Source organism: Strigops habroptila, chromosome 9 (assembly GCF_004027225.2).
Source record: "Strigops habroptila isolate Jane chromosome 9, bStrHab1.2.pri, whole genome shotgun sequence".
NCBI classification, from domain to species: Eukaryota; Metazoa; Chordata; class Aves; order Psittaciformes; family Psittacidae; genus Strigops; species Strigops habroptila.
This window is the reverse complement of record NC_044285.2, coordinates 2,655,436-2,669,302: the sequence shown is the minus strand read 5'-3', so window position 1 is coordinate 2,669,302 and position 13,867 is coordinate 2,655,436. Positions and strand designations below refer to the sequence as shown.

The 13,867-nt window shown below is 35.6% G+C and overlaps 1 protein-coding gene across 5 annotated transcripts in view; it reads right to left on the bottom strand.

Moving 5' to 3' along the window:
- Positions 1-13,867, bottom strand: part of DENND4A (DENN domain containing 4A) — a 51,772-nt gene that overhangs the window by 19,809 nt on the left and 18,096 nt on the right. For all 5 annotated transcript variants that reach the window (XM_030498374.1, XM_030498378.1, XM_030498376.1 and 2 more), the window contains 8 exons: positions 12,431-12,600; positions 11,492-11,733; positions 9,111-9,177; positions 5,618-5,676; positions 4,786-4,930; positions 3,995-4,170; positions 2,059-2,159; positions 209-427 (listed from right to left, as the gene is read on the bottom strand). In XM_030498374.1, the coding sequence (XP_030354234.1) occupies positions 209-427; positions 2,059-2,159; positions 3,995-4,170; positions 4,786-4,930; positions 5,618-5,676; positions 9,111-9,177; positions 11,492-11,733; positions 12,431-12,600 (1,179 nt within the window). The remainder of the gene's footprint in view (positions 1-208; positions 428-2,058; positions 2,160-3,994; positions 4,171-4,785; positions 4,931-5,617; positions 5,677-9,110; positions 9,178-11,491; positions 11,734-12,430; positions 12,601-13,867) is intronic.

Sequence of the window (13,867 nt, the reverse complement as noted above, 5' to 3'; positions counted from 1 at the left end):
CCTCACAGGCAAGAATTTTTTCCTAATATTTAATCTAAATCTACCCTCAATAACCTTTCTGCAGTGTTAGCCACTACTATGCAATTTTTCCTGCACCTGTATTTCCACTGTCATTTACATCATTAACACTGCAAATGTTTTTATTCTTTAAATCAGAGAATCTAAAATAGTAAATCAATATACGTAAAACAAGTTTATGAGTCTTCACCTTGTAGTTCAAAGAGAGAACTTGCATCTGTGGCTGTTTCAGAGGGTGCCTCTGTTATTGGCCTGAGGTAAGACCTGTAACCTTTTAGTATTGAGGCCATGAAACATAGAAATGCTTCCTGGATCTCCAAATCTAACAGATGCAATTTCTTCCCAGAATTAAAATCGTAGTCATTCATTGCTAATTCCATTAATGCATCTTCTCTTGGCCGCTGTTGCACTGTGAACAAAAACAACATTATATTGTTTTGCTTTCTTCTCTCCCCCGGTATTCATAAAAAAATGGTATCCTACTAGAATCACCCATTACTGAGCTCCATTAAGTTTGGAACAGATTAAAATACATGTTATTAAATTCAATCATGATGTGTAAGAATGGATTCAGCTTGACCTTATACAACTCCTGTATCTCTGGATAACACCAAAAGCCCTTATTTATTTACATTTACCTTTTCAGCACATTAGTTACTACAGCAACAGAGAGAACCAGTATGGATAGAGCTTTAAAAAACCCTCAAAGGACGTTGTTCGTAAGAATACGTGAAAATTTATACACGAGCTTCTTAAAGCAGCATATTTTAGGGACAAACGCATAGATGGGATGTGTGTTACTGTGTTTTCTTTTTTACAGTGCCTTTCATTGCAAAGTGTTTCCAGAAAACAGGCAATACATATTAGGTACCTATATACACAGAAAAGCACCGCTCAGATGCAAAGTGGAGCCACCAAAATACAACACAATGCAAAATGCCAATATAGAGAGAAAGCAAGCTTTTTATTTCAAGCTCTAGCAAAATGCCTATTCTTAAAGTAGATACTTGGATCAACATTTTAAAGCCATCAGGACTCTAGCTAAGACTTCACTGCTACAATAACCTTCTGTTTCTGTATATTCTAATCAGGACACAGTTGAATTCTAGTGACCTTAACAGCCAAGAAGGTATAAACAGCCTTTAAAAGTGCCCTAAATACAAGTTAAATTACAAAATACCATGCAATGTGCTTTCCAGGTATGTATTCCTCAAAGATGTAGTGTTGGTCAATGCCATCCTTTTCACATTCTGATTTAAGTCTTAATCACTTGTTGTCTCTGCCACAGAAACTTGATTTTACAATTGCATTATTGCTGCTAAAGGCTTCCTCCAATGCCTGTGAAAATCATCTGCTAAGCAGACAGGTAATGCCAGAGTGCTGACAGGCTTCCTTCCCACTTCACAAAGCCCATTAGCTCTGACGCCGAAGCTCATCAGCTGGCCTTGACTACATTCCTATTTCCAAATCGTTTGTTTTAAAGAAGTAACTAACATCACTTTTGACGATTTTCCTGCTTTCTTGCATTAAAATTCAATATACTTTGCCTGTATCCACAACCAATTTTTGTTTTTATAAATATCCAGTAATTGTGCTACACATTGAAACTCCCTCCAAGTTTATAAAACATTATTTCCATCTTAAATTTTTAGATAAAGTACTATCAGCTTGATTGTCAAAGTTCTCAATTGTTAAGATATCGACAGACTTGAGCAGGCTTTGAGGACAAAAAAGTCTTTATTTGGTCCTGGCCTACACTTTGCTTTACTATTCCCCTCTCATAAAAGCTCTGCTTTTTTTCCCGGTGGGAGGATAACGTCAATACAAATGGATATCTATTGAACATCACCTCCAGCCCAAAAGCCCCTACATGGGTTCTAATCTCTGGACTTAAAGCACAGATTTTCCTGTTCTGTACAAAAACATTATGGTTTTTTAAGGTGACTTTTTACATATTTAAACATATTTAAGTAGCTATATTTATCTCTTAATGTGGCACACTATATTCAATGTAAGCCTTTCATGTACTTTCCCACTCACATTCTGCCAGTTGCTGATATAAATTACTTAAAGTGTTCATCAGATTTTTACAAGGTTTCTTTGGTAAGATCTTCCATGCAATAGTTTTCTTATCTCCAGTTCTGGAAGGAAAGAAACAAAAAAGTATGAGTATACACATGAATACATGTGTCTATAGGACTGTATTCAGAGGGTTTTTCTAACTCACCAGACAAATGGGAGAACACAGACTTTTTGCTCCATTAAAACACAACTGAGAAGGATTGGAAACCAACCAATGAAGTGAAACTTGATTTACTATATGGAGACTTGATCGCAGCCATCCAACCAATGCCCCATATTTCAGGATGACAATTATGCTGCCACACTCTTTAGCGCTGCAATCAATGCACTTACAACTCACGAAAGATGGATTAACAGTATTAAGCACCAGCCATTGCACAAGCCACCACCACACATGCGATGATCTGAGCTGTCCTTACTTAAACTAGGATGGAGATAATGACTAGAATGCCCGTAGTAACCTGAAATCAATTTGATATGCCAACTGCTTTGTGTTTAGCACATACAGATTTGGACTTGAGTACATCATGATGAGGATGGAAAAAAAAGGACAATGTTCTTTGTCAACAGAGGGCACCAGCAAGCCTCAAGACCCTCCTGGTCACAGAGCTGCCAAAACTGTAAGCATTTGACACTTTTTTCCATATGATGAAATAGAATTAATCTGTTCTAAGAACATGCATAGAAAGTCAGCTAAAAGTAGAGTGAAAACAGAAAAAACTGGAAGTAAAGGATTTTCAATTAATGAATTAGACAAATACCAGAAGAAATGCACAAACATGTTCCTCTCAACGAAAAAGTAACAAAACCAAGACTGAAATTATCACAGCCTAGCTTGAACTAGTTCCTGAACATTTCAGAGCAGAACTGCTATACCAAATTGGTATCAGCATAAAATCCTGAACAGAAATTTCTATTCATAAATACTTAATATATGCAGCATTCTCTAAATCCACACACAACTACTGAAGAAAACATAACCCTACAAATCAGAAAACTTCAGAAAAAAGGCTTTAGTTAGGCATAGTAATGCTGAAAGACTACTACCAACAGGAGGATGATACAAAAGAACACTGACCAGAGACTAAGTACATACTGAGAATATTAAACATTATACTGAAATAAAAGTTTAATTCTGAAATACAATTTGAATCACTTTCAAGTTTTTTAGAATCTTGAATTAGAAGCCTTACCCTCTTCCATCTATTTTTATATCACATCATTGCAAAGAAACCAATAATTCTGTTTTGAATATCATAACAATATGGACTGTTTCCCCAAGTTTTGAGTGCACTGCTGTCCCATACTAGTATTTTAGATGCTAAATAATTAGTACAACAGAAGAATGCAGTACTCTACACAGTTTTGAAGGAGAAATATTATAATACTGTTAATTCAGTTGTTAACGATGGCATGATTCTAAGTCTTAATTAAGATTCTCACCCATGAAAGTTCATATCTCTAATTCTCAACCTGAAGTTCCTATACTTCATATTGATCTGAAGTGTGATTTAATTGTTATAATTGTCAAGCAGATGCTCACATGAAGATACCAGAATTTCTTGAAGACTAAGAAAGCTGATCATGAGAAAAAAAATTACTATTCTCCCCTAGGCACAATGAAGTGAGACACAGTACGGTTAATCCAGGAAATGCGCCAACATGTGCAATAAGATTTTAATGTAAGACTAACAGGCAACAATGTTCCATGAGGATTGTACCTCTACTCTGCTGTGTTGAACAGGAGATACAGTTTCTAGCATGCTCATCTCAAGAAGAAAGTTCGGAGGTTTAAAATACCTCTCCCCTCCAAGTTTTGCCAAAAAAGCTAGTTCTTTGAAAGCAGGAAGCAGAAGAAATTAACACAGAAGAAATATTGTTAATAAATACTTACTGAGAAATTGTATTGGTATCTAGGTCAACACAGCTAACGTCTGGTGGAGGGTCATAGAGATCAAAGTATCTTGAATCAATTCCCACTATGAAAGGGCATGGTGCACTTAACACATCTGCCAGTGCCAAGGGACAGAGAGGAATATACGGGCAAGGCCAGTGGAAGGGAAATATCATCTTTGAAAATATACAGAGACAAAAACATAGGTTAAACATGTATAATAATATGGTCTATACAAGTATAAACCACACTTCACTAACTTCCACTTCAAAATTATTTCATATGGCAGACAACTTTTACTGAAAATCTAGATGCAGATTATTAAACACAAAATGCACTCATTTCTCTGAAATTCAGTTTGTAGGACAAAGCTCTTCAGTCCAACAGACTGTATATAGCAAAGGTAGCAAAACAATGCTCAGCGAAGACAGGCAGGAAAGTAGCATGCATTTCAAATTCTGCAAGAAAGAATATAGTGCTATTTGGGAACACCAGGAACTCATACTTAGTGCATTGTGATGACCAAACATCCTTCTTTACAATACTTACACACAAAGAACCAACTACAGTTAGGCTCTCTCTTCTGTCTTCGTGAGGTATCATTGGCAATGTGAATTTTTCTCTCTAGTGATTTTTATTTTTATTCTTATTTACAAGTAACCTTCAACAAGTTTTATTCTTATTTACAAGTAACCTTCAAGCCTAACGGCAGTACTACTAATTTTAGATTTTATCTAAAAAACATTCTTTTTTTCCACTTGCAGGTATACGATTAAAAAAACGTTACTTACAGAGACTAATGCCTCTGTCACACTAGTAAGGACAGAAGGTCGTAACGAATGGATGAGAATTTTATGTTCCGTCACAGCAAACACAAGTAGAGTTACTGCATTTTCAGGTCCTAAATTCTGAAGTAGTGTAGAAAACTTGCCCCCACTGTAACAGAATATAAACACACTGGTGAGATACGATGGACCATAGAGAAAAAAGAGAAATGCTCAGTAGCAAAAGAGAAAACCAGGCATTAGAGTGGGATTTTATGAACATACATCTGCAAATCTTTCTTTTAAAGAAGATTGCGAGGCAGACTACTTGGTATGCTTCACTGTTCAGTGAAGACTGGTTACTTGCCAGTAGTAACCATTGTCTTTAACCATAGTCTTTAATCAGTTTAGACTATTTTCAGGATATATACGATCATTTTTCTTTGAGGAGCAACTTACAGGGAAACAATATGCACGTCTTTAATCATTCTCCTGCACTGAAGCATGAAAGTTAAGACAGACACAGAACTCCTTCAATTCCCTTGCAATACAAAAGCTGTGCTATCTTGGGAACCCAGGTACCAACTCCTAGAAAGGGGATCTAACAATCTATACTCTGCCTCAATAACCATTATTTGAAACACATAGATATTGTATTATAAGTATGTATCCTTCAAAGGACACAAGTCTAATCACACAAATAAGCTTTAGACATACTTGCTACAAGAGCCCTCGGAGAAGGTAAGGTAATTCGCACAGTTACAACTCAAAGTACCAAATCTTTTCTGCAGTGTAGATTAGAATACATTTCACAATGAAACACAATGAAACACAATGAAATGAAGATACTGCCACTTGCCTCAGTGGAAGGGGTGATGACACAGGTTGGCTAAGAATCAGATTATCGTGTGGAGATAGCTGGAAAAAGATTTTAAAATACATTCTTTTTATTCTGAAGTTTGAAAATATTTATTAGAAATTACACAACTATAACAAAGAACACCTAAAAATCAAATTTAAACTAAGCTGAACCTTATATATCTCAGTTGTATAGCACTGTAAGAAATAGTGTGCAATGCTACACATCAGTATCTTCTAGTAAAAACCAGGCAAAGCACGATCTTTCTTGGTCAGAATTGAATGTTGCATATTCATAAAGAGGAATTTAAAATAGCTAATGCTGCAAAAAATTGAATATATTAACTGCTGAAAAATAAAGCCTTCTGTATTTTAAGGGAAGCGAGGACCCATACTTCATACATAGCTTTCAGGGGCAAGGGTGGGGATTCTTTTTGGATTTAAGGGGAAAGAGATGGATAAAATGCATGAAGGGGAGAGACGTTGGGTCATAATGTAAGGTAATATTTTCTTCAGAAGACATGAGAATTAGGCTTTTAGCTGGTAGAAACAGCCCAGCTTTGATAGAATCTTCAAAATTTGCATTAGTTGAAGATCCAAGACAAAGATCTTATTAATTCACACTTTTCTTACAGTGATATGACATCAAGAGAAATCATTCATATATTCAGCATGACTAGGACAATTCAAATGAGTACAAGAATACAGATACACAATCAACTTATCAAAGCTCAGGCTGACATTTTCAGCCATAGTAAATCCAAGGTAACGAGATACCAGTTACCTTCATCCTCCCTGCTAAGTGGTCATGCATTTTCTATCTATTGTATAAAAGCACACATACAATCAGCAGTAGTAATTCAGTAACTTTTAGTAACATTTTATTTTTGAGTATGTTTCACCTTAGGCCCCATTGCAGATAACCAGACAACAGAAGAATAGATACACATTGGTAACACAAATGCCAAAGCACTAAGTCACCTAACACCGTGCCTGGACGGACACACAGAACATGAAGCACTAGCAAGAGTCTCTACAAAACTGCTTCCTTGCATATTTCATGTAACAGAGCTTTTGAAGGCTGATGCTACATTTAGCTTCAGTGACAAATGAGGATGGCCACACCACTCTACGTGCTAGATTTATCTTCAAATAAGTCACCTTGTGACAACCACCACCATTAGCTTGTTCAGGGAAAGAATTCAGACAACTCACTTTTTCAGACTGAGGTAACCTTCATAAACTACCCTCAGAAAGGAAGCCTCAGCCTAATGTCCTATACCTTTTGTGTTTTACAAAAGCAGATCAACACAATCAAGCATCTATTCAAGGAAGGTCTCCCCCTTAGGCAGAAGGGGCACTTACTGCCCCCATTCTTCAGAGGGACAAACACATTACTCAGTGTGCTCTTGAAGTTTTCAGGTTGTGAAATACATCATTAGAAGAGGAAAATCTGTGTAATAAGGAGATGTAGATCATGGAGAACGGAGTCTAGCAGTTCTTAGATCAGAAACAACCTATCGCCGATGGCATCTGGAAACTGGGAATCAGGAACACTCCTGAATGTTTTACTAACACCTATAACCTCTTGGAAACTTAAAAGTCAGGCACATGCCATGCTCTCTTTCACTCGTAACAGGTACTAAGAGGTATCTAAGAATGGGTTAGACATCCACACTGGCATACATGTAGTTACTAAAAATACAGCAGGTTTCATTTTCAGAAAGCATATAAGCACTTGCAAGAGATTCTACAGCAACACATTCAGAAGGATTTGTGATACTAGTTATTTAGCAAAGGATTACCATGGTTTAAAATAACAAGCTTCACAGTGAAATTACTACAAGAAATCACTGAAGAACAGTGAAATGAAATCCTAAAAGCTTGTCATTTTCAAGAATACAGGCATTTCCCCTACTATTTTTAGGAAAACATCTTCAGTACAATCACCTGTGGTTTTATCCAGTGCGGTATCAAACACAACTCAAAAGCCTCTGAAAGCAGCTGAAATACTTCTTCGTAGACCTCAACCACCACTGCCTACTTTAAAAGCAGTTTGTCCTCCATCTGTACTATGAGCTACTAAAGTGGTACTAGCTTGATGCCTACAACATTCTGAAAATGCTGTGTATATATATACAGATACGTAATAAATATATATAATATATATGAGGTATAACAGACATAATTTCATACCACTTACATCTAGGTTCTCAGACTGTTTCAGGATATATACCCATGTATACTTCGACAGAGTTACCCAAAAATTCAGAGTAAAAAAACTAAATATTTTTCTCTAAACTGACTTACAGTTCTCTGTAAATATGTTTAGTGTTCTCAAGTACAAATAGTTTACTGAATGTGAATTAAAAAAACCCCAAACCAATAACTGAGTTTTGAATTGAACCTTAAAATCATAATAAAAGTGACAGAAGTGTCAGATACAGTTTCAGTATAACTGTTCTCCAACCCTTTTTCAATATTAGTAATTAATGTCACTTTTTTAGAATATCCAAGTATGCTAACGAGGATCTTTAATATGCAATACATTCTATAAAGACATAATACAAGATTGCATTTACTCTGAAAGACTTCACTAGCTTATGGGCTACTACATTAAGACTGAAAACTGCACAGGGCTCTCCAGATTTTCTTTCATACAAGCAGTAACAGGGAGCAACACTGGTTTGAACAATTTGCTCAAAACCGCATGATTGGTAGAATAACTACAAGCAGAATAAAGCTGTCTTTTCTTAGCTATAAAATTTTAACATGTCTATACCCATTCTGCCTCTTAGAAGTAAAAAAAGTATAAAGATTTAATACCACTTCACTTAAGAAGTCTTTGAGAAAGGGATTTCCTCTCTCCTACCAACAGTGACATGGGTGCAATTTCAAATAACTGGTAACCTAATTCTGGCTATTATATCCTTTCACTCACACCCAGTAAAATACGCTGGGTCTTGCAGGCAGGCCAGAATCAGGGTCATATTTGATAAAGTGCCTCTGTTGAATGTGTGCGGCTCTTGCAGTTTTCAGTAAGAGCTATCCATTATGTAGAGGACAGCAGGAAGGCCTTTGGGAAAAGGGGTAATCAGGAATACACACCTCACATCTGGTTTTAATTTTATTTATTTATTTTACACTTAGCCTTCATACAGTAGCAAGAAGAAAACAGTTCAAAAGCTACTGCAAAAGTCAAACCAGATGCAGATTTGGAGCAGTTTTTCATTAATTTCCATATACTCTGAAAGAAAGAAAATCAGGTTCTAAGCTCACTAAATAGTTTCTTGAAAGATCTCATTAAAGTCCTTAACTAAAAGGAAACAGAACAGTGAGAAATCTGTAAAAATTAAGTGTATGAATTTAGGAAAACAATCCTGAGCAAAAAAACCAATTAGAACATAAAAATTTCATTTTCCATTTTCTAACCTGCTCAACAGTTGTTTTGCCTTCACTAAAGACACAGCTATTAAGAAGTAATTTACACATACCTGAACTAGAATTCTTGGCCTCTGTGGGGATGGAAAGGGAACTTTATGCATGAAATGGGAAATGTGTCTAGAGGAAAAGAAAAATACTGATTTAGTGGAAATTACAAGCTTCAACTGCTTTACCTCAAGACAAAATTATTGTCAGTAACAGAAATTATTATATAAAAATGGCACATAATTATTCAGAAGACAGAGAGCAAGAAAACCAGCACCCAAACCCTACAGGGATATTCTGACCTTCAAAACCTACTTTTCTACCAGTGACATCCCAAATGGCAGGCGAGATTATCTATCAGACTATGAGGTTGGTTTGTGAGACTGAAAAATTACGAGGAGCTTTTTTACAAATAGAAATAAAAGTAAAGTAGAAATACTGAAGTTTGAGTATTGTAACACCATTTTACAACCATACTTCTGAGACTGGCTTGAAATAGTATGATTCCTCAGAGACAATAACTGGTTACTTGCCAAAAAAATATTCACAGCTGTATATCAGAGAGAGTCAGTAAGTTCATCCATTTTCTTCACTTTCAAATTCAAAATGTTACGTAAGATTTCTGATGAAAAAGTGTTAAAGTTCTTCTGTATACTACAAATACAGATTTATGTTTTTAAGCTCGCAGTTTTATGAAGAGATTGAATTTACACAAGTTCTAAACATGTAGGAGTTCTACATGATACACATTCACGTTTAAAGAAACTACTTGCAATCAGTAGAAACTCAGGTAACCCATCATGAACTACATGCTACAGTACATACTTTACTGTGATTTCTGCAACTCTTACCATTATTATGACACCGACAACCAACCAAAGTTGGAAGAAATTCAGACAAACCCACAGATAAGCACTGATTTATATAAAAGACTAGTTCTACACATTTCTCAAAGTTATGTATTTCATATTTTAATCTAGCTACACATCACACCATTAGATGTATGCAAAACCCCCCATTTCTACTGTTTTTAATTTTGTGTACTTCTGTTAGGCTTAACTTTTTGTTGCAGCTCTATAATCACATAACAGGTGTTAACCAGCAGCAGAATTGTGCCTCCTTTTTGCCACTCCTCAGCTGCCCTCCCTTGTGCCAGCATCAGTGCCTGTGCAGCCACATGGCAAATGAGAACAGGAAAGTAATCAGGCTGACAACGGATCTGGGGTCTTGTCTTTATTACCAGTGTATGAAGATGGTCACAGACCATATAGCAAACACCAAGGGAAAGGCCCGCTGCTTGCAGTAGCAGGGCTGACTGAAAATGTTCAAATACATATGTATGGCAGAGAACCTACATCATCATTAAAATAGTCAAAGAAACTATTTTAACAGGCTACGTACTGTATTAACTTCATTCAAGACAGTGTAGGTATATTTAAAATATCCACAGTAAATTGATCAGTTTACAAATCAGAATAAGCAAATCTGTAAAATCAAAAATCAATAAAACATACCTTATATTTACATCTTATTTTATTCATTCACGAAACTCAAAACCCAAAAATAGTTCTAAGCTTAAAAAAATAAAATCTTTTCATTATTGGAAGTTAACACTATCAGAATTTTAAAACAAGTGCAGTAGATACAAAGTGGAATAATGAAGTGGATAGTAGCAAAAAATGCACAGTGCACAAAGTCTCATAGAAGCTAATATTGAAGTTTAATCAGAAAAAAAGACTGATGTGTAATAAAATATAAAAGCAAACAGTGGATTTGAAATCTGATGCACTGAAAAGTTATGTTAGCCCAGATATGTTAAATGATATTACATATCAATTACAGGTATCATAGATCATAGAATAGTTTGGGTTGGAGAGGACCTTCAAAGGTCATCTAGTTCCAACCTTGCAATGAGCAGGGACATCTTCAAGTATATCAGGTTGCTCAAACACTTCTTGGATGCAAGCATTTCCTCTGCATTTTAAAAAGTGAAATCCTTTATGTAAGAAGGAAATTAGGTTTGTTTATCACAAATAGAGGAAGATTACTAGTACAAAAAATTCAATCTTCTTAATTGTCTTTACAAATAGGCATCTGAAAAACCTCACAAACCCTAGTATTTCATTCTCCTACCTTAATATATGCAACATTAAGAAAGGATTTATAATCCGGCTCCTCCTAATCACGATGCTAAAGAGTGCAAAGCTAATTAAAAAAGGTTGTCTGATCCACCATTGCAGGCAGTTAAATTACAAATAAAAACCTGGGTTTACTTGAGAAAGTAGGTAGAGATACATTTAATCAGCACAGAAAAGTGTTTAATCTTGTGTAGCCATATTTAATGTTTGACGACTAAAGTCAAATGGATATTACAGGAAACTTAGAAGTTAAAAAAAAGAGCTCTTGTCAATTGGAACTACTGTTGTAAATCTCTGAAATTACTTACTTTTCAATGGGTAGGACGTGTGGACCAGAGATGGAGTAGCGATACAGAAAGGTAAGAAACTTCTTGAAAGCATCAAAGAAAGGCCAGTGAGAGAGCAGACAGATGCATTTATTTGTTTGAACTGTTCTGCATGTGTCTGACTTTCCCTCAGCAGCAGCTGCTAATCCCAGCTGAGATTTTTGTTTCTCTGAGAGATTCTCTTCAGGATACAGTTCATAAAACTGAATAGCAGCACCATATACCTGCAAACAACAGTTGATTCGAAGTCAATAAATCTGCCTCAATCCTCAAAGCAATCTAAGAAACCCCAAACATGCAAGGGAAATCATGTCTATGTTACTGAAAATGTAACTTGAAAAGTTACATTAATGCATCATCTTTTGAAGCAATATATTCCAGAATATTCTTATGGCTGTGAAAATCCAGACTGTCTGTTATTTATTTAAAACACTTAATCTCATATGAGAAAGTAATTTGCAAAACAATTTAAGTGAGAGAAAAATAATGATTATATAGAGCACAACTACAGTCAACTGCTCCTACAATTGCCTTTAAAGCTATTTTAGGACTCCTTTATACACAACTCAAAGCAGTATTCCTCTGACATCCAATTTGCTTTTTAGAACAAGTAAATACATGAAAGGTTGTTTCCATGCTTGCAATAAAAATAGTATACTTGCATGTAGACGCAGTCAGAATTTTTACAGCTCTCTAGCTTCAAAGGCCAACATGATTGGAAGGCAAAGGAATACAGGTTTATATGACCAACAGTCCAGCAGTGAAATAAATACAAGTCACTCTTTAAAGCAGTCACTGACAATTAAGCCTAAACTCAAGTTTGTCTATTAAAATATGCATTATTATCATCCTGAACAGATAAACCACCAGATTTTCAACTTCAATTATTAACAATCATTATTTTCTAAACTTTCAAAATACCTTTTCTGCAGAAGCTCCAGTTAGTACAAATGTAGAAAAAACTGGGAGAGGGTATTTACTGTTAGATGGCCAACATTCAATCGTTGCACCCATAGGTAGACAAAAAAGAGGCACAGACTCTGGTAATGGGAATGATTCATAATCTTCTTCGGGATATCTACATATTAATCCTATAAAGGCAATTTGTAAAGAGGCAGTTATGTAAGGAATAGCAGAAATATATTACATATAGCTATCACAATAGCTCATTCCATAAAAAATGCCCAGAAATATTGTATACGAGCATACACTAACTTCGGAAGATCAGTCAAGTAGTAACTAATCAGGCATAGCAAATAGCTGGAAAGGGGCAGCATGCTTCCAAGGCCTAAGGAGAAACCACCTGACTAAAACATTGGACCGAAGTCCCACTTTCTATTCTAGGAACTCTTCATAACTAATTTATCTTTCTGGTTGCAGGTTGTGTGCACCTCAGCTCTTATAATAATTCACATTCATCACCGGCATGAGTAAAGATTTAAAATCTAGTTTAAAAACTGGTAACCTGAATAATTGAGAAACAAAACTGATGTTTTCAATTATGAAAGCAATTAATTCCTGCCTACAAAAGTTTCCTGAAAAATCTGATATGTTAGATATTAGACAGATTATTATTTTTAACATCAATAGAATCAAGCCAATTAATTATGCTGATCCACCTCAGCTGAGGATTCAGCTAATGTGCTATCAGACTAATGTATTTAGACTTCATTTTAAACACAGCTGTAGAACACACAGTTTTGAAGAGGCTCTTAGCATACAGGTCTTCAATTACATCATGGGACTGCAGCAATCTAGCCTTTCTTATTGCCAACCCAAGGGACTCCAAACTGAGAGTGAATATTATGGGAAAGGATTTAAGATTTCTCTGCATTAGAGCACGCAATCCCTACACATTCTTTTCTAATATAGAGTGAAATATTAATGAGCAATAAAAACTGGTGGCCAAGAAGGGCAGTGGCTTTTTCCCCACTCTCAAAAAGCAAACTTTTGTGAAGCTACTACCAAGTGTGGGGCCTTCTCAAATTTCTATTTATTTACAGATTTATTTTCTACCTTTTAGTTAGTCCTAAACTACTGTTGTTTACAGAGACCAGCATCTCAAAAGGATATAAGTAAATTAATGCCTAAGTCTGAATCATGCTAATGACTTGCACTCAAACAACATCAGGGCCCAACACATTTCACCACAGCCAGAGCAAATCTAATTCTGTCTTATAAATAAAACAACAAAATAAAGATGATACATAATCCAAAAATACTTAAAGAGCTCAATGCCACTGATGTGCAGGGCAGCGTGGAAGTCTGCAGTATACTTCGCTTTCTTTAAGAAACATTTTGATCAGGAAAACGCATCAAATAATTTTGCAGGATTTTCTTCTGCACATATATATACAC